Source organism: Acipenser ruthenus, chromosome 5 (assembly GCF_902713425.1).
Source record: "Acipenser ruthenus chromosome 5, fAciRut3.2 maternal haplotype, whole genome shotgun sequence".
Taxonomy (NCBI): Eukaryota; Metazoa; Chordata; class Actinopteri; order Acipenseriformes; family Acipenseridae; genus Acipenser; species Acipenser ruthenus.
This window is the reverse complement of record NC_081193.1, coordinates 7,701,342-7,720,934: the sequence shown is the minus strand read 5'-3', so window position 1 is coordinate 7,720,934 and position 19,593 is coordinate 7,701,342. Positions and strand designations below refer to the sequence as shown.

The 19,593-nt window shown below is 36.7% G+C and overlaps 1 protein-coding gene across 19 annotated transcripts in view; it reads left to right on the top strand.

Annotated features, from left to right (window-relative positions):
• The window catches only part of LOC117403113 (myelin transcription factor 1-like protein), a 102,471-nt gene extending 86,578 nt beyond the window's left edge, over positions 1-15,893 (top strand). For 9 of the 19 annotated variants that reach the window (XM_059023599.1, XM_059023608.1, XM_059023602.1 and 6 more), the window contains 11 exons: positions 260-381; positions 757-819; positions 1,345-1,413; positions 5,214-5,276; positions 5,934-6,017; positions 6,618-6,839; positions 7,431-7,522; positions 9,515-9,618; positions 10,643-10,786; positions 11,867-11,929; positions 13,522-15,893. In XM_059023599.1, coding sequence (XP_058879582.1) covers positions 260-381; positions 757-819; positions 1,345-1,413; positions 5,214-5,276; positions 5,934-6,017; positions 6,618-6,839; positions 7,431-7,522; positions 9,515-9,618; positions 10,643-10,786; positions 11,867-11,929; positions 13,522-13,662 — 1,167 coding nt within the window. In that variant the 3' untranslated portion in view covers positions 13,663-15,893. The remainder of the gene's footprint in view (positions 1-259; positions 382-756; positions 820-1,344; positions 1,414-5,213; positions 5,277-5,933; positions 6,018-6,617; positions 6,840-7,430; positions 7,523-9,514; positions 9,619-10,642; positions 10,787-11,866; positions 11,930-13,521) is intronic. The other 10 variants (XM_059023597.1, XM_059023592.1, XM_059023609.1 and 7 more) reach the window with 8 other exon arrangements.
• The last annotated feature ends 3,700 nt before the right edge of the window (positions 15,894-19,593 follow it).

Below are 19,593 nucleotides of genomic sequence, written 5' to 3'. Positions count from 1 at the left end.
TAGTCTCTGTAAGTCGCCTTGGATAAAGGCATCTGCTAAATAAACAAATAATAATAATAATAATCATGTTACCTTAGGTAAGGTAGTCCAATGCTACTGTTAATCAGGGTCTGTGAAACTAGCTGTAGAAATTACATTTGTAGCTACTCTTCAGGATATAGAAAAGATGGCACTTATTAACTATAGTGAGTTTAGCAAATTCTCCATTGGACCAAAGTAACTCTTCATTATTAAAATTTCTCCTTTAATTTGCCCCTAGACTGAAGACTTAGATCCTTTTCAAGACACCTTAGAAGAGCGGTGCTACCTTGCAGAGTCCACCCCCCCCAGTCCCAAGCCAAAATACACACAGTGCAAAGAGAGCAAAAAGGATCTGATAACGTAAGCATTTGGGGAGGTGCAGTTTCATTTTTTATACATATTATGTGTATTCCTTCTATTATTTTGCTTAATACAAGAAAAAAGTGCTATGTCCTTTGCACTACTAGCATGTTACATACTGTATTCAGCATATTATTCTTGCAAGCTGTCAGGTAGTCTGTATTGGCTTATTTGTATTTCTGATGCTTTGTAGTAAAAATCATCATTCTCATATTATCCTGTTCATGCTTCAGCTTTTCCATGGGATGCTTTAAAGCCCATTGCAGACAGTGAAGCTAAACTGGAAACAATGAAGCTACAGAAAACCGGTTTAAACATGCTTACTCTTTTGGCTGTTTTTTTTTTTTTTTTTTTTTTTTTTTTTTTTGATGGCAGATGTCCAACACCTGGGTGTGATGGGAGTGGTCATGTGACTGGTAATTACGCCTCACATAGAAGGTGTGACTTCATTTTTCATGGTGGATTCTGTGTTTTCAATTTATTGTTTTCAGCTTACCTCAACAATGCTGTCGCATGATAGCGTTAACTCTCCATAGCAATCCTTTGAGTATGCGATGTTGTACAAACAGAAGCATGCAGAACTATTCCTGTGAAAATATCTGTCCTAAATGCAAGTATATTATGGGATGCATCTTTTATTTACCAATCATAAAATCAATGTAAATGGTTAACTCTGGTATGTGTAATTTGCATTACATCAGTTATATTTGCTAATAAATACAAAAACAAATGTGTGTGAGTGGAAGGCGTTTAAGTGGAAGTGCCATATGAACGAAATGTAACTGACCTCTTCAGAGGATCACCCATTCTTTTAAACCGCGCTGGCACCATCGGGTTTCTACAACATTTTTTGTTTTTCGTGTATTATGTGGTCTTGATTCAGTTGATGGTGTCACAAGGCTTTATTTTACTAATTGAAATGCCATGGCTCTTTTTTAAAATTTTTGTGTTTATTTCTTACAGTCTGGCTGGCTGTCCCTTAGCCGATAAGAGTATTCGAAGCATGATGGCCAGTAACTCACAAGAACTCAAGTAAGGCTTAAAAGAAAATGCTTTTATTTTACTGCTGCATTGAATACAGTTTAAATGTTAGCTGTCGTCCTGTGGCTTGCTGTCTGGTTACTGTGACTGCCTCCTGTGTACTGCGTACCATGCTAAACCTTTCTTTTTGAAACACAATGACCAGTTCTTGCATTATTTCTATCCACCTATCCTGAGTCACTAATCATTTATATAGCAACTTTAACACAGTTGTATGTCTGGACCACAATAGAATTTTTTTTTTTAAGTAACATACTGTATATCTACTCTGGTCATTATGGAAAATAATAGTTTTGATTATTTGTTTGTTGGTCCTTTTCCATTGTTATTTATTGCTGGATTAGTTATTTCCAATCTGAAAAAATATAATACATACCTTGCTGTAAAAGAGAGGTCTTCTTGGGTGAGAGGACTGCAAAGAGAAGCGGATTGGTTCTGTCTGTTCAAACTATGCAAAATTATTTACATTATAATAAAAGACACCCTATATGCAACCTATTAACCTATTATGAATCACAAATACAGATATTCTAGCCAGGAACTACTATTAAACATCAAAAGTGTTGAGCCATACGTTCTATGCCCAGAAAGACATGTATACATAGGATAAGGTTTTGACAAACCCTCAATGTTGATTTCATCCACAGACAAGTATACTGGTCTTCAAGTCCTTGGTATTCAAGATGGTTAAAGGACTGCTGTGTGTTTAATGGCTTCACATCTGAAAAACAACTTGTTATTTATGGTTTAAACATATCAATAAATTGCTACAACAACTCATACCATTTGCAATGCGAAACAACTGTCCTTGATAAACATGTTTTCAAAATGACTGCATTGTTTGTATTCCGATTATTCCAAACCGAGGTTCAGACACGAAGGGTAACAGTAAATACAGCCATGGCCAAATGTTTTGCACCACCCAGAATTGTAGGATTGAGATGTCATTTAAAAAAAATAAAACTATATGAACATAATTTAGGTCTTTTACATCATGTAATATCAAAGAAACTAAAAAATGATATCGCAAGTCTACCGGAAGCCATAATAGTAGTACAGTATTTCATGTTAGATTTCAAAATGTCACAAAACAACAAAGTGGTATGTAATTCAATATGTTAGCGTAACATTATTCAGCAGGTTTCATTCGACTTTATGAAGCAAAATGAATTAATTCTACAGGGTGATGCAAAACTTTTGGCCATATCTATAGATTCCTGTGTGCTTTTCCAGCGTTTTTCACACCATGACAACTGAAATCCACAATGCAAAATTGCAACTTCTTTATTGATTAGCCATGACTTGCCAGTACCCACAGCTGTAATATAGAATTTAGCTTTCATTGTATACATGAATTCTGAACAGTAAGATAGACATTTCTCAGCAGAGAAGTGATTTTAAAATCCTAGTGATGGCCTTCTTGAGCACCCAGTGTCACTGTGAGCAGTGGTTGGAGGCTGGACTGCTAGTCGTCCCACATTTTGTAGAATGTGACGCTGTGCCAGTTCAGAGGATTTGTTTTACCTGACAAAAATTCTAATATCTATCTTATATTTTTATCTGAAATGAATTATATTGCTCAGGTGTAACATCTATTTTTAACAAGCTACTCTGTTGGTAGCAGCAACAGTACAAACAGTGTATCATGGAGAGTAAAGTGAACACCCTTTTCGTTGAGTGATACTTTATTTGTGGCTGCTTTAGCCGGTGCAGTACTAGAATATAAGGTTTGCGGTAGAGGGCTAAAGGCACCAGAGTACCAAATAGTATATGGCAGTGACCTCTGCTTTCATGATCGCTTGTGTGTTGGACTTGCATCTAATACTATTTTTTTCACAAACTACAAATATTGTAGATATAACTTTTGCATATTTAGTGTCAATTTACTTCTCATAAATATGCCTATTCTGGTGCACAGTCGCATTCAGATATGATGGTACAGTATATGAGGTCAACAAAGGTCATGATGCAGAACATTAGCAGCATTTAGTACCTTATTGCTTTAAGATGGCTCTACATTGTAAACCCTAACAATTGTTTTTACTCATTTAAAGAAGCACTTGTTGTAAATAATGAAATAGTAAATAGTAATAGTTGACCAAGATTAAATTGATTTAGTACACTGAACACTAGACAACCTTGGCTAATATGCTGTATATTTGCTGTTTTAGAGGGTTTCCTTTTAGGTTTTACAGGGTAGATTTTTGGGGTAACCACAAATAGGGTGTTTTTTAACAGGTCTGCAACCTGAATGGGGGTGAGAAACTGCATTGTTTTGTACTTTTGTCACTGTAATTATAGTAGTTCTCATTATTTGTGAGGTGTGCATTCTCAGCAGACAATAATCTGTCTAATGAATCAATGTTTCCTCAATTTTTTATTTTTTATTTTTTACAATGGAAAAAATTATTAGATAATCAATAATCTCCACCAATTGAAGATATTTTCTGGAAATTTGTAATTGCCCCATGGTTTACACAATAAACAGATTCAAATATGGTATTTCTTCGCACTATAACACAAGATTATGATTTCTCCCACTATTGTAGTTTGATGTTATGTTGTACTTTTTATAGTAGTGATTGGTTCCACTATTGAAGGCCATATCATGAAATCTCTTAAAATTTTAAACTAGAAATACTTCAATTAAAAAATAAATACACTATTGTAAAACTAATACTCACAGTTTATATACTGGTTTGAGCTGTTGTAACTAGACTGCAATAACCAACAAAAGCCAAAGGAGCACAGGACGATGGTAGAAATATATCTAGCCTTGAGGGAGCCAAATCTGTTTAGCCAAGAGCAAAGAAGGGTTCTGGGAAACGTGAGGTTTTTAGAATCCTAAAAGGATTAAGCCCTAGCTAATACTTGATAATGACAGCGGGCAGAGTAGTTGGTACGGTTTTACACAGAAAGTGGTGAGGGTATAGAAGATAGAACGTTTTGGTCTTCGTAAGTAAATAAAGTACAATAGTTACTTCAGTGGAAAAAATTAATACATGTAACCCAGCGACAAAATATGTAGTGCTGGCATACTTACTGTACATTTTAATCTTTTAAATAGTTCATACATTGAAATGTGCTATGAGCATTCCTGAGCACACTTTCAAGTCAAAATCTGCTGATACCTTGTGTTTTTAAAAAACAAAGCTCATGCTAAGAAGCTCTTTCTCTTTTTATTATTTGTTTATTCAGCAGACGCCTTTATCCAAGGCGACTTACATAGACTAGGGTGTGTGAACTATGCATCAGCTGCAGAGTCACTTACAATTACGTCTCACCCGAAAGACGGAGCACAAGGAGGTGAAGTGACTTGCTCAGGGTCACACAATGAGTCAGTGAGTGAGCCGGGATTTGAACCAAGGACCTCCTGGTTACAAGCCCTTTCCTTTAACCATAAACCTAAAATACAGTGCATGGTGGGATATTATCGTATTAAGTCCCATTGTCCACTGTAACCAGACTATTTTAATAGTGTTTGTGCTCATTAAATGACAACATGAAATGGTACTTCCGTGTGGGCGATTTGAGCTGGATTAATAAGAACGTTTTCAAGTACGATTCTTGAGCTTGGTTATGTAGTATGGACATGGCCTAAGAGTGTGAAACAAAAGCATGGAAATACAAGATGGCCTTGCTTTATTGAAAAAAGCATAATTCCTCCAGTCAGGAGAAATATGAATGGAATATGCACACAGTAAGTTAAACCACTATGTGGGCTGTAGTGTTTATGCTCCTCGTTCCACTTTCCAGACACTAACTTGGTGTGTTTACATTTTTAATCCCAGGTGTCCAACCCTTGGCTGTGATGGCTCAGGGCACATCACTGGAAACTATGCTTCACACCGAAGGTAAATACTATGCTCATGCTTTAGTAGATTTAAACCAAGTTTGTCCATAGCGTGATTTGTGTTGCCACGGCAGGCCACAATCGTTCGACTTTCATTCTGCACAGTTCATACCAGTTATGACTGTTTTGGCTTTTTCTCTGGTTTTTACCTCCTGCATTCCTGACTGATTGGCTCTGGCAGCCAAATATGCACTTTACCCAGCCAATAACATTTTGGATCGAAACACTTTTCTTCAGTTTTTGTAAATAAACTGCCTTGAACCCAAGTCAGTATCCTTGTATATGTACTTGGTGTAATTATTTATTACAGTGATACAATACATACAGTAAATGTTGCAAAAAACAAACATTGTGCTTGTCCACTTTTGTGTGTGTGTGTGTGTGTGTGTGTGTGTGTGTGTGTGTGTGTATATATATATATATATATATATATATATATATATATATATATATATATACTTCCTTTTAACTCAACTGCGTCCCTGAATTTGGTGTTGCAGTCTTGTTGTGATTCAGGGCCAAATCAGCAATTTGATTTTTGAAAGCCTTTTAAGATTTTTATAAGTAGTCAAATGCTGCCATAAAGCCACCTGCCAACCCCACCTTCACCATCATCCTCTCTTGGTTTAAATGATTAATTTTAAGTTAATTTCTTAAGTCTTTCAGGTTGCCCCAGAGCGAAGAAGAGTGGTATAAAGATAGCACATAGCAAAGAGGACAAAGAAGACCAAGAGCCAATCAGGTATGCAGAAATAGTGACACTGGAGGATCTATAGCTTACTGTTAGATACAACAGTCATCCCCTTATTGGTACTGTGTATAGGCAATCGGGATGTGCCCTCCTAAAGCTCCTTACAAATCAAGAAGCAAATCAGCTCATAATAAAGCAGTTTATAATCTTATGATCTGGTATTTAAACTGGAGATTATTGTTCAGATTCTCAAATAATTCATGTAAATATGACATTCCCTTATAAATATAAATCTAAACAAACAAACCAAAGCTCATTCTTTATACTGTATAAAGTGTTGTGAACAGGGTCCATAGACTTGTTGGGTTTGATTCTCATCGTTAATTGTTATGCTCACATTTTTCATAAAAGGAAATAACACCAATTACAATTGTAAAAGCAACACAAGACAATTTACTCACAAGCCTTTAAATATATGAGTTGTTTATTTCTGATTTGATTTGATTCGTAGTGTTGTTCCTTTCTAGAAAAAAAAATCAAGCTAACAAAGAATTGGAGAAAAAAAAAGCTTTGGAGAATCTAGCTCATAAAAAACAATCTGTTTGAACTCACATAACACTAACAGGCATGTTATATCCTTGCAATCCCAAGATGTCCAGTTCCTGGGTGTGATGGGCAGGGTCATGTGACTGGGAAATACGCATCACATCGCAGTGCTTCAGGGTGCCCTCTAGCAGCCAAAAGACAGAAAGATGGCTACTTGAATGGAGCACAGTTCTCCTGGAAGTCAGGAAAGACAGATGGCATGTCCTGTCCAACACCTGGTTGTGATGGGTCAGGACATGTTAGCGGGAGCTTTTTAACACATCGAAGGTAAGCTATCACACATGTGAGACCTCTCTGGACACAGTCAGTTTATATATATATATATATATATATATAGAAAACCATTTAACACTATCTTGAAGCTAAAGGCAAAGTTTCTGAAAGGGTAAAATGGTATACATTTGGTAAGAAACTTCAAATAACAATAAATTAACTTGTTCTACCCACAACTAAGTTGTTTCCTGCTAGTATAATATTGTCTCACTGAATGAAAGACAACAACAGCATTAATTAATGTTGATTTTCAAAAGGACTCAAGAAATCTCCAAAATGACCTTGTAGGCGCAGCATAACCCTTAAAGTTTAGATCTACAGATGGAATTGAATTTTTTGAAAGTGGATGTCATTGACATGCAGTGCATAGTCTTGGGGACAATATGTTGTGTTTATGCATAGCATTTTAAACAAACATATTGCATCTTGCATGCTAGATTGCAGGTAGCACCAATATATATATATATATATATATATATATATATATATATATATATATATTGAATTGTAAATGCATGTGTATGGATGTGTACAGCTGAAACGCAAACAGCACTGCATCACAATCATGTTTATTTTATTACCCAGTCTGTCAGGATGTCCCAGAGCTACATCAGCAATGAAGAAAGCAAGGCTGTCTGGAGAGGAAATACTAACAATAAAGCAACGGGCTAGCAATGGTAATCATTTCAAGCTTAAATGCGTTAAGTCTTAATGAAAAATCTGCATTTTTAATTGTTTGACATGCAGGGTCTGTACATCAACACAAAGGTAATGATTGCTTGGCAATCAGTGACTGCGCTGAATAAGAATTCGTTAAACTACTGTGACACATACCTGATGTAACGTTATTGTTTTCTAATCTGTGCTAAAAGAGTACAGTGTATTCCAGTAACGTATTTGCCCACTTCATGAAAGCAAACACCTATTGACTGCATACATGTTTTAAAGTAAATGATGTATATTCTAATGAAATATGAGCCCTTCAAATACAATAATGTTCTGTAGATACATTGCTGCAGACTGGTGTTGTTGCTGTAGTTCTGTAGCATTGGAGTGAGTTTGATCTACACAAGATGATGGGATTAGGCACCTGGTAACAGCAGGGACTTTATAGAGTGGTAATATAAATGTAATATAAAAATTCAAGCAAAGATCAAGAGGTCTCCAACTGGAGAAAGCGAGAACCGGTGTTAATATATATCTGGTGAAAAAAAATGTTGAAACCTTGATTAAGCACTGAAACTACAGGGATTGTATTTCCCAACCTCTTGTCTTCGAGTTTTGCTTTATTTTCTCTGATTGTGTTTTGTTTTCTTTTAAAATTGTACATTTTCAATCAGCTACTTGCCTGCCGACTGACCAGTATTGAACACGGTATTGCTAATTTACAGTAATGAAAGAAGACTAGGATCTATCAAGAAAGGGCTCTGCAGAACTAGTGAAGAGGTCCAGTGGTATTTTGCTACTGTTTTGATTCTGTGAATCAGACAACCCTGAGTCTGAAACCAAGCTGTGCCTATCAGTATGGGATCCTAGCTTGTCTGTGAATGACAGTAGGCCATTGCCCATAGTGATGAGGTCAAACTATAAGAGTCTCCTCTGTCAATCACACTGGTTTTAGAGGGCCGGTACAAGCAGGTATTGCTTTGCTGTTCCCACTTTCACTCCTCCATTTAAGTCAATCTTCAGGGAGGCAGTTAGGGAGGCAAAATCAGCAGGGACTGCTCACATTGACTCTGTTTATTGAATTCACTTTCCGGTTCTTTTTCTTTCTAGCTAAAAGGTTAATTGAATTTGACCCATAAGCTTGATTCCAAGGTTGACCCAGTGACAGCAGCATTGCGTTTACCACCCCCCTCTCCCCCACCCCTCTGTCACATGCATATGTTGAGCTTTATCTTAAGAACCAGTCCCATTCCGATGGATCACTTTTACCTCTGGGCTCTTAATGCATTATACACAGATTAAACATTGATTTTTCTGGTGTGAAAGAAACCTAAGCCTGTTACTTTAACATCTATATTGCTCTGTGAAATAATTTGATTTAAATCAGACCTACAGTAATAACTGCTGCCTTGGGTAATATTTTAAGCTGTAAAATGCAGAAGGTGACAGCATTAAGACATTGGACTGTAAAACACTCAGCCACTGTACTGGCATTTTAAAAAACTCACAATCTATACTGACTGGTCAAACAAATGTCATGTGATCCTCTAAATCTATATAGGTACAGTTGAGTGCAACTATTCAGTGTTAACCATGTGGAGCCTCTGTGACGTCACACAATACGTGATCGTGCGTCCCAGTGCAGCTAACTGGCTTGTCTTTCAATGCAGTGGCTGCACTGTCCAATGTGTCCATCAAGACAGAGCCCAGGGTGTTCTTGGAATGTCTGCCAGTGACAACTCAATTCTGGTTGCAAGCGGGTCATGACAGATCAAGTCCACAGATGGTCTACAGACACACCTGTTCCCACTTGAAAAATACACCGGGACCTTCCCAAAATGAAGGCCGTGCTCTTGTTTTTTGTTTTTTTTTGTTGGGCCAGGCGATGTATTATTCCTTAATAGAGATATATTAAAGTGTGCTGAAATTTGTGTGCGTGTTTTTCTTTTTTGAAGAAACTATTATTTTTCAATTAAATGTTTGACAATCTTTTGATCTTGTAGGAATAGAAAATGATGAAGAAATTAATCAGCTGGATGAAGAAATCAAAGAACTAAATGACTCCAATTCCCAAGTGGAAGCGGATATGATTAGACTCAGAACCCAGGTAAGAATCCTGCATCCAGAAATAGTTATGTTTTTTAAAAAAAATCAATTAAAAAAATAAAACCAACATTGAAGTTAGTACAGTAATACAATAAAGTAATCCCAATTGTGATGTACTGTATAAAACAAATGTGTCTGCCAGAACCGTTTTCCTGCCTTACATTTCTTCATGGTACCATTTGTACTCCTCTCACAATCATTGTGTAGTGTCTGATTTGGTTCACACCCTCTTTTCTCAGTGACTCAGTAACGGGCGTGATTCTTATATGTTACTATTAGTGCTAAACAGCCTCCCCCTGCTACCATTCTTGAAACATGGAGAAGTGTGTTTGAGTCAAATCAGACTTTTGACAAGTTTAAAATATCACTAAGCATAAACTTCAGCAATAGAATGACTGGAGGAGGCATGGAAATATTCACAATAACAAACACCTAAAACAGAATGTGTGGTATGGCAATAAAGCAGTCAGTTACATTAATAGTGCCTAACAAAAAAGTTTCATAGGGTAACAATGATTCATTGATAAAATACTTAAAGCTAAATAACTAGGAGTTTGGAATATGCCCATCTTTGATAAAATAGACATATGGATTACATAAGGTAGCATGCGTTACAATGTTTCAAGAATTCTAATGTAATACATGTTTTTATACAAGTTCATTATGTAAGAAAACCATATAATGGTTATTTTTCTGAAAACTTTATATCGGGCACATTTAAATCTACTTTGGCAGTCACAAAAGCCAAAATATGTTTATATCCAGTATCTGTCATAACATATGCTTGGAAATGATTAATTCTACTCAATGTTTAGTTCTGCTTGTGCACTTGGAGAAGATGGTTTACACTTGACTTGTCACTATTTCAGTGAATACGAGGGTTTGTTTGCTGCATGTGGACTGATACCCCTAGTGTGTTTGAACTATTGCTGCAGAAGCAGGAAAACTGCAAATCTGCAAAACTTGAGCACTGTTTGATACCTTCTGGTTGAGAAGATAATATACTTATGTTTACACTTCTTTAGATTACAACAATGGAGACTAATCTGAAGTCAATAGAGGAAGAAAACAAGGTGATTGAACAGCAAAATGAGTCTCTCCTGCATGAGCTGGCCAACCTCAGCCAGTCACTGATTAACAGTTTAGCTAATATCCAGCTCCCACATATGGTAAGGGCCACAGAGAACGCAAACTGAGCGTGTTATGGAACGTAACAGAACATACCACATGGCTATTGAATAAGAGATAGTCCCAACACTATTGCATGCCAAACTACCTTAATAATGTCAGGACTGTTACCTGGAAATCTTCTGATTTAAATATAATACTGCAGAATGTTTGATAGGGGAGTATAATGTTGTCCAAACTACTTGGATCTTAATGAAAAGGATGGGGGTAGGTAGTTTTGTACTATTATTTAATAATAGAAGGATTCTAGCAAATATCCATGTCAGACCAATGTGCATATGCCAAGAAAAAAAAAACATTTAAAACAGATCAAATACTTTTAACTGTATTCGAAATTAAGGTCAACAGGGATTTTCATAGCACATGCAATGTTATGTTCTGTTTTATAATGGCAAGTGTATGTATATATAACTTCAAGGCTTGAATATATCAGCTTTTACTTTTTGAGGCATGAAAAAAGAGCTTTTTCCATAAGCATCCATTTTAATTTCCCCTTAAAAGACCACATTACTCCTTGTAGAGCCACTGTGAACAGGGTTTTTAATATGCTGGTACAAAAACGTAAAAAGGTGCGTGTCAAATGAGCAGTACAATCTAAAAGCCACTGCAGTCAAGAGCCCCTTCCAGTATATATTTATTTTGAATATCCTTTTGATGTTATTTGCTTGTGCAAGGTGAAATCTGCCCATCTAGATATCAGAGGTATGTCCCGTGTTAAAAGAACAAACCCAAACTAATGCACCTCGCTTATCAATAGGTACTGAGGCCACCTAAAGACATATCTCTTGTGTGGTGAGCTGGATTTAATCCCAGGACCCCATTGGTAATAGACCAATGTAGAAATCAACTTTTATTTTTCATTTGCTTATTTCTGACTTTGTTTCTGTATTTATTTATTAGTTTGTTTTTATAGTTTTGTTTAAATGTTGTTGTTTTTTTTTCTTTCTAAAACTGCATACAACACTGCCCCCTAGTGTTAAAGTAAGCCCAGCAGCCCCTGTGAAATTGGCACCAATGGTATTACCAGGCTAATAGAATGTTGTTTACACCTTTCCCCTTAGAAACCGCTGCAACAAAAAGAGGCTCCCCTTAGAAATAACAGCTGTTTACAGTTGCATCAGAGAGTAAGAGAATAATTTTCATAGTCTGATTATCATTTTTTGTTTTACACTTTCATTTCTTCTTTTTTGTATAAATCTCTTTCTTCTATTTGTTTGCACTCTTTAAAAATCTGTTGGGTTGTCTGCAGATTTTCCTTCCTCTGAAATAATAATTAAAGCCATCAGTGCAAGAACTTCCCATCTCCTGCTAAGTGGCTAGCTTAACAGTAGGCATATAGAACGTAGGTTTCACGTGACAAGGCGAAACCAGTATCTGGTACCTAGTTAGGACAAGAACTCCAAAAAAATGACTTCCTATAGGATCTGCAAACATGCTTTTTAAAGTGGGACTTACCAAGTACTTGCACTGAGGGCTTCACTTACTATTGTTATGAATGTACCAAAAATGTTCCACAAAATGACTCCTTAATTCTTGGTACTGTCCAGCTAGTCAAGATGAGTCATTATTTGTCTTTTATAGAGGCGTTTGAACAATAAATATTAATTAAAGAGGAAATAAGAGAATTATTAAAGGTTCTCCTGACTGGACTACTAGTACTTTTGTACCCAGTCCATTAGTAGTCAAACTAATTATTATATTATAAACAGTCAAAATCCTTTACAGTGCAGTCACACTTTCTATGCCTAAAGTTATCTTAATAGCAGACAATGCAATTTTCTTTAGGGGCTAAAAATGTAACTGGTAAATTAAATCACCATAGCATCATTCAGCTAATGTGCCTCACTATGAAAATGCGTTTCTGGTTGAAATGACTGTCAGCTGTGGATCCCATTAGTTATTTTCATGAACATTAAATTCAAACAACCAGGTTCAATCATTCCTACTTACACTGTAGGTTCCATTACATTGCATCTTAATGTGTTGTGCAACCTTAAACTACAGCTATGGCCAGATGTTTTGCATCACCCTATAGAATTAACTCATTTTGCTTCATAAAGTCAAATAAAACCTGCTGAATAATGTTTCGTTAACATATTGAATTACATATCGCTTTGTAGTTTTCCATATACTTAGTGAAAAACTGACAAAACTTGGAACATTTGACATTTCAAAATCTAACATGAAACTGTACTACTAGTATGGCTTATGGTAGACTTTTGCAATAGTGTTTCGGCATTTCTTTGATTACACAATGTTAAAAAAAGATTGAAATTATGTCCATATAATTTTTTTTTTAATTTTTTTAAATGATGTCTCAATCCTAAAATTCTAGGTGATGCAAAACTTTTGACCATAGCTGTATATTGGTGGGCCTCATTTGCATGTGTATGTCAGAAGTCATCCTTAAATAGCCTTAGATCACTGTACTAAATTGGTCATGTGCTTCCTGTTTGGCAATGTGAAAAGAAGATAATTAGAGGGAAAAGGTTAGTTATCATCAAGACACTCTTTAAAAATGTGACATATTGTACCTTAACTGATTATCTCCACATAAACTAGAGTGTGAACTCATGAGCTTTTTCAAGATTTTTCAAGATTTTTCTTTTCTTCTTATGAGGTTACGTCTTTGTGAATAAGGCTCATGTTTTGATGGGCCTAAATCAAGTGTCCACATTTACTAATACTCATGTTGTTTCAATGTTCTTTTTTTCAGGAGCCAATAAATGAACAGAATTTTGATGCTTACGTGGCCACTTTGACAGACATGTACACAAACCAAGACCACTATCAGAGTCCTGAAAACAAGACCCTGCTGGAAAACATAAAGCAAGCAGTACAAGGGATTCAGGTCTGAAGACTTGTTCGTGGAAGAAGACTTGCTGAAAAAAGGGATGCCTCGTGTTTTGCTGCTTTAATTTATCGGACAGTGTTAAATATTTATTTCTGTTACAAAGTGTTATGCTTACAAGACTTCATAATTATTTTTTTGTCTTGCTTTAAAAAGTTACCGCAGAATAGTTTTTGAAAACATTCACATTTTGTACGTTTTCATATGAGCTGACATAGTGTGATATGCCATGTAATGTTTATAGCTGCTAATGTATGCACATTTTTTTGTGTATATTTCCGAACAGTAAGCAGAACAAAAATAGGATCTAAGTTCTTTTTAATGGTTTGGTGAAAAAACATTTTAGTATTAATTACTGGACTGGACAGTAAGCTTAGAATGAGAAAAATGTAATGAGCAACCACTTTTTAATTGTTATCCTTTTCCTCATTGGAGGGTTTTATGGAATTGTAAGATGTTTTGTGTGCCGAAGTGGTTGTAAAATGCTTTATTTTTTAACAATGCTTGAAAATATTTGACTTTTGTTTTAAATGGTTGGTGGTGGCATTTAAAATGAGGTTTGAATTGAGTATGAAAAGGAAATGGCTAGATATACGAGTTTCAGTTTTATTGTAAACATCATGACACGGAAACTTGATGGTGGAAATCCCAATATTTACAAAGCACGATGTTATGACTTTAATAACCTAATGTTCTGTGTTGTTAGATCCCGAGATGTCATTTAATCAGACAGTGATGTCCAACAGCAATAGAAACATTACACAACATCTCTCTCTTAGCATTAGTTATTTTACATGTCAAAACTTTACTAGTTAGAGTCAGTTAATGTTTAATGCAATATATGATAAAGAATCAATCACTTATTTGATAGATATGGGATGCAATCTACATAAACAGTTTGGGTATATGCAATTTCTTATTTATAGCATAGTGGAAAATGAATCTTTTTACTGTATGTAAAATATTAATTTTTATATCAATCTTTTAATACAAAACATTAAAAAAATAAACATGGACATTCAGTTTAAAAGCTAAAGATGCTTATATAAGTTTACTTTATTTATGTACAACTTTGCACAGGAACACCTTGGTTTCCATGTTTTGATGTTTTTACAGAAACTAGAGCTGTACTTGAGAGCTTAATAATAGGAGATGGGTTTTTGTAAAGTATATAAATATATCAGCGCGGGACTTACAGGGTCACTGTCCCCACAAATGTGCCAGTAGACTATTTGCACTTATCCTATATATATATATCTTAATATACGGAGGTGTGCAATTCCCAGTGTTGCTTGCTATGTGACACAGAATCTAAACAAATAATTGCTAGGGGCAACTATGGCTTACGTTATCACTGATGGAAACTACAGGGATTAAAAAAAAAAAAAAAAAATCTGTTATTTCGTTTTGGTATATTATATGGAAGAAGAAAAAATCCTAGCAGCACTTTATATTGAAATCACTGTACAAAAACTTGCTGGTTTTCCCAATGGACTTAATAACTAGCTGGGAAACAAATCTGTAATTATTGTGGGGCTTTGCAGCGTCATGCCTGTGTGGCCCCCACCTTCTGTTGTGCTATTAGTTGTAGCTACCATGTTCAGAATTGCCTTTTCAAAGCTAACGCAAGGTGCTTGTTGCTCACCTCATCTCATATAGTGTACTTTCCACCCTCTTTTAGGGTTTCATTCTGCATAACTGCATATGCCTTTTTCCACTCCATCGTGTCTGCAGCTTCTTGCCAATATAGTAACGCTTTCAGTAGAGTAATAGCTAGTATCAGTTTTTGAATTAATTATTGTTATCGTTACAAAGGAAAGGGATTTTAAGCACAAATCTGCTGCTCATCTACTGGTGGTACAGAATATCAAATCAGAAGTTGTCTGTGACTATTTACATAGGTAACACAAAGGTGTCACATATTAGAATGCTGAATTTTCATATGAATTATTGTGAATTCATCAGAGTTTATTTATTATAACATTCATTTATAAGTTAATTTAAGTAATCATTTATTAAGACAGGATTTTGTATAAACATGTGCTGTCTGTGGAACTGAAGTTTAATTTATTTTTGTACTACACGGCATGGATTTGTTGACATTTTAATTTTGCTATAAATGTGTGAAATCACAAGTTGCTGTGATAATTCATTTTTAAATCGTGAACTTTGTACAATTTTTGTCATGCTGGATGTTGACACATCTTACTCTGAATAAAGAAAACTGTGTTGCCACACTTTGTAGGTCTTTGTAGTTCTCTGATTGATGCGTTACCACTTTCACGTCAGACAGAACACATGTCCTGCCCCTATTTCAATCTAAAATGCTTTCTTTTACCCTTTTATTTTCTGGGCTAAATGAGAGACAAACACAGACGAAGGTGCGATGAATGTGATGGAGATGATTCTGATTTACCAGACAAGCCTTTCGGTTTTCATAAAAGCCGTCTCAAGTACTTGCCGGTAATCAGAAAGCTGACGTAATGTTTTATTTATTTATTTATTTATTTAATTAATTTAATTAATTAATTTTAATTTTAATTTTTAATAGTGTGGGATGTACAGTAGATCTATATTTTCATTTTATAATACTGATATGACCCAGCTGATAAAATACAATGGGTTCCATTTATGCTCTATTGGTATGGGTAATATTACTAATATATGAATTATGAAAGCATTTTACATTTGGAAGGTAGTTCTAATAATAAAAACACAATATAATTGCTGAAAATACTTTGTATTGCACTAAATTAACCAGTGTTGCTTTTTCATTCATTGATAGGTTCATCTCACCGCTACCACCTCTGCGCTAACTCGGGAGGGGCGAAGATGAACACACGCTGTCCTCTGAAGCGTGTGCCGTCAGCCGCCCACTTCTTTACACTCTGCAGACTCACCGTGCAGCCGCATCAGAGCTACAGCGTCGGAGGACAACGCAGCTCTGGGCAGCTTAGAGGCAAGCCCGCAGGCACCCGGCCAGACTACGCTTGGCCAATTGAGCGTCGCCCCCTGGAGCTCCCATCCAAGGTCGGCTGTGGAATGGCCTGGGCTCGAACGGGCGACGTCCAGGCTATAGCGCGCATCCTGCACGCTAGCGAGTGCTTTTACTGGATGCGCCACTCGGGAGCCCCCCACTAAGGGTTTTTTACATTTCATAAATTGATAGAACACTTTGGATACTTAACATAAAAGGGGGTTATGACTACCAATAATATCAATACACCCAGCTTAGTTTTTTTTTTTTTTTTTTTATGAAAAAACAAAACGAATTTAAAAAAAAAAAAATGCTGTCTTCCGACTAGCTATTCTAGTCCCACCTTCATCTGTTTGGGCCTCTCCTAGAATACTGTATGCAGATAAATTCATAATCCTCTCCATGTTAAAACGGTATTAGACTAACTACTGTAAAGCATTTTTGCATCCCCCTGTTTATTACAATTTGATGAAAAAAGTTTTTATGTTTTGGAGTTATATTAAATTAGCTACGGTTCACACGTTACTCACTACGGTCCCTATATTTCTATTTCGAAGCTTGGTTTTGAGGTCATTGTCTCCTATTTTAAATCTCTTCTTCCTATCCACCCTTCTGCCATGAATGATCAGACTTTGTGTCTGGCAGTGGTGGTCTATGTTTACTTCACAAATGAATTGGACTCGCTTGTCGATATCAGGATCGGCCGCGTGTCCCCATCTCAGATTCCCACTTCTCATAAAGGATTTTCAGCTATAGAATCCCTGGAGTACATTTCCTGGGTATTGTCTCTATATGCAGGGGCAATGCAGTGACTCTGAGTGTGCCCATCTGTTTTGCTTCCTCCTCTTGATCTATTATCTGAGGTTGCCCCTTCATTGTGTGATGTTGCAGTAGGAAGGCCTTGTTCTAATGGCAATGAGTGAAACCAGTGTATTTCAAGCTCATTGAACCGCACAGAAAAGAAAGGGTTTCTAGCCAACACGTACACAGTTAAACCCTTAAGCAATTCATTCACTGCTGTGGAAAACAAATGCCTGCATATTAATGAAACGTGACGTGATGATGGGCAACAATCCTCTTGGACTATCTGCTTGGTTCATAAAAGACCCTATGTTGCCGATACCTATATATATATATATATATATATATATATATATATATATATATATATATATATATATATATATATATATATATATATATATATATACACATATATATGTATATATTTATTGCAACTGCTATATACAGTATATATGCACAATTTGTCTCTGAAAAGAGTTACATTATCAAGATAATTAGAATGCAGCTAACACAACACTTCTTTACAAATGGCATCCTTCAAATTGGTTAGAACACTTGACCATTCAGTATATAATAAACATCATTCCTATTTACCATGCTGTATATAAACTAAACATTAATCAAAATAATTCCTTCTCTGTCTGACCTTAAATCAATCTGCTTAGACAGCAATTTGTTTAATGAATCTTGTGTATATATGCAATCAACCAAAGGCTGTTTAGAGAGTGTGCTGCTACTGAATGGTTCAGCTACATTGTAAGTGCAACACTATAGATATAAAAAAAAGGAAACTGCTGTTTATGGTACCTAATAACTTCCTGCAGCTGGTCATGTTGCAGCTAGACAACAGATTTGAAATAATGCAAAAAAAAGGGCGGGGGGGGGGGGGGTGTTTGATAATGATGCTAATGCTTATAAAATGGATTTTAATTGACATGCATTAATGATAATCACTCCTTTGAATCCACTGTATAAATGGATCAGATCTAGTTGAGACTGACATTATTATTATTATTTATTTCTTAGCAGACACCCTTATCAAGGGCAACTTACAAGATATCACATTATTTTTACATACAATTACCCATTTATATAGTTGGGTTTTTACTGGAGCAATCTAGGTAAAGTACCTTGCTCAAGGGTACAGCAGCAGTGTCCCCCACCTGGGATTGGACCCACGACCCGCCGGTCAAGAGTCCAGAGCTCTAACCACTACTCCACACTGCTGCCCCAGAGTGACTGCATAGCCCCTGCATATAGAGACAATACCCAGTAAATGTACTCCAGGGATTCTATATATGCAAGAGAAGTACTTTCACAAACATGCTCTACAATACTCAACTGTTTAAAGCTCATTTTAAAGGACTTGCCACTTGATAAAGAACTTGGAAGCTGCTATTACAACATTGCTACCATATCAGTAACATGTTGTTTGTGTTGCAGAACTGGGGCCGATGACTCTAGGGGATGCAAAGTGGTTTCTGGGGGCCGATGCCAGGGGGATGCAGTGTGGTTTCAGGGGCCAATGGCTCTGGGGGATGCAATGTGGTTTCTGGGGCCGATGGCTCTGGGGGATGCAATGTGGTTTCTGGGGCCGATGATGGGGGGATGCAAAGTGATTTCTGGGGCCGATGACTCTGAGAGATGCAATGTGGTTTCTGGGGCCGATGACTCTGGGGGATGCAATGTGGTTTCTGGGGCCGATGGCTCTGGGGGATGCAATGTGGTTTCTGGGGCCGATGGCTCTGGGGGATGCAATGTGGTTTCTGGGACCGATGATGGGGGGATGCAATGTGGTTTCTGGGGCCGATGACTCTGGGGGATGCAATGTGGTTTCTGGGGCCGATGGCTCTGGGGGATGCAATGTGGTTTCTGGGGACGATGATGAGGGGATGCAATGTGGTTTCTGGGGACGATGATGGAGGGATGCAATGTGGTTTCTGGGGGCCGATGACTCTGAGAGATGCAATGTGGTTTCTGGGGCCGATGACTCTGGGGGATGCAATGTGGTTTCTGGGGACGATGATGGGGGGATGCAATGTGGTTTCTGGGGCCGATGATGGAGGGATGCAATGTGGTTTCTGGGGGCCGATGACTCTGAGGGATGCAATGTGGTTTCTGGGGCCGATGACTCTGGGGGATGCAAGGTGGTTTCT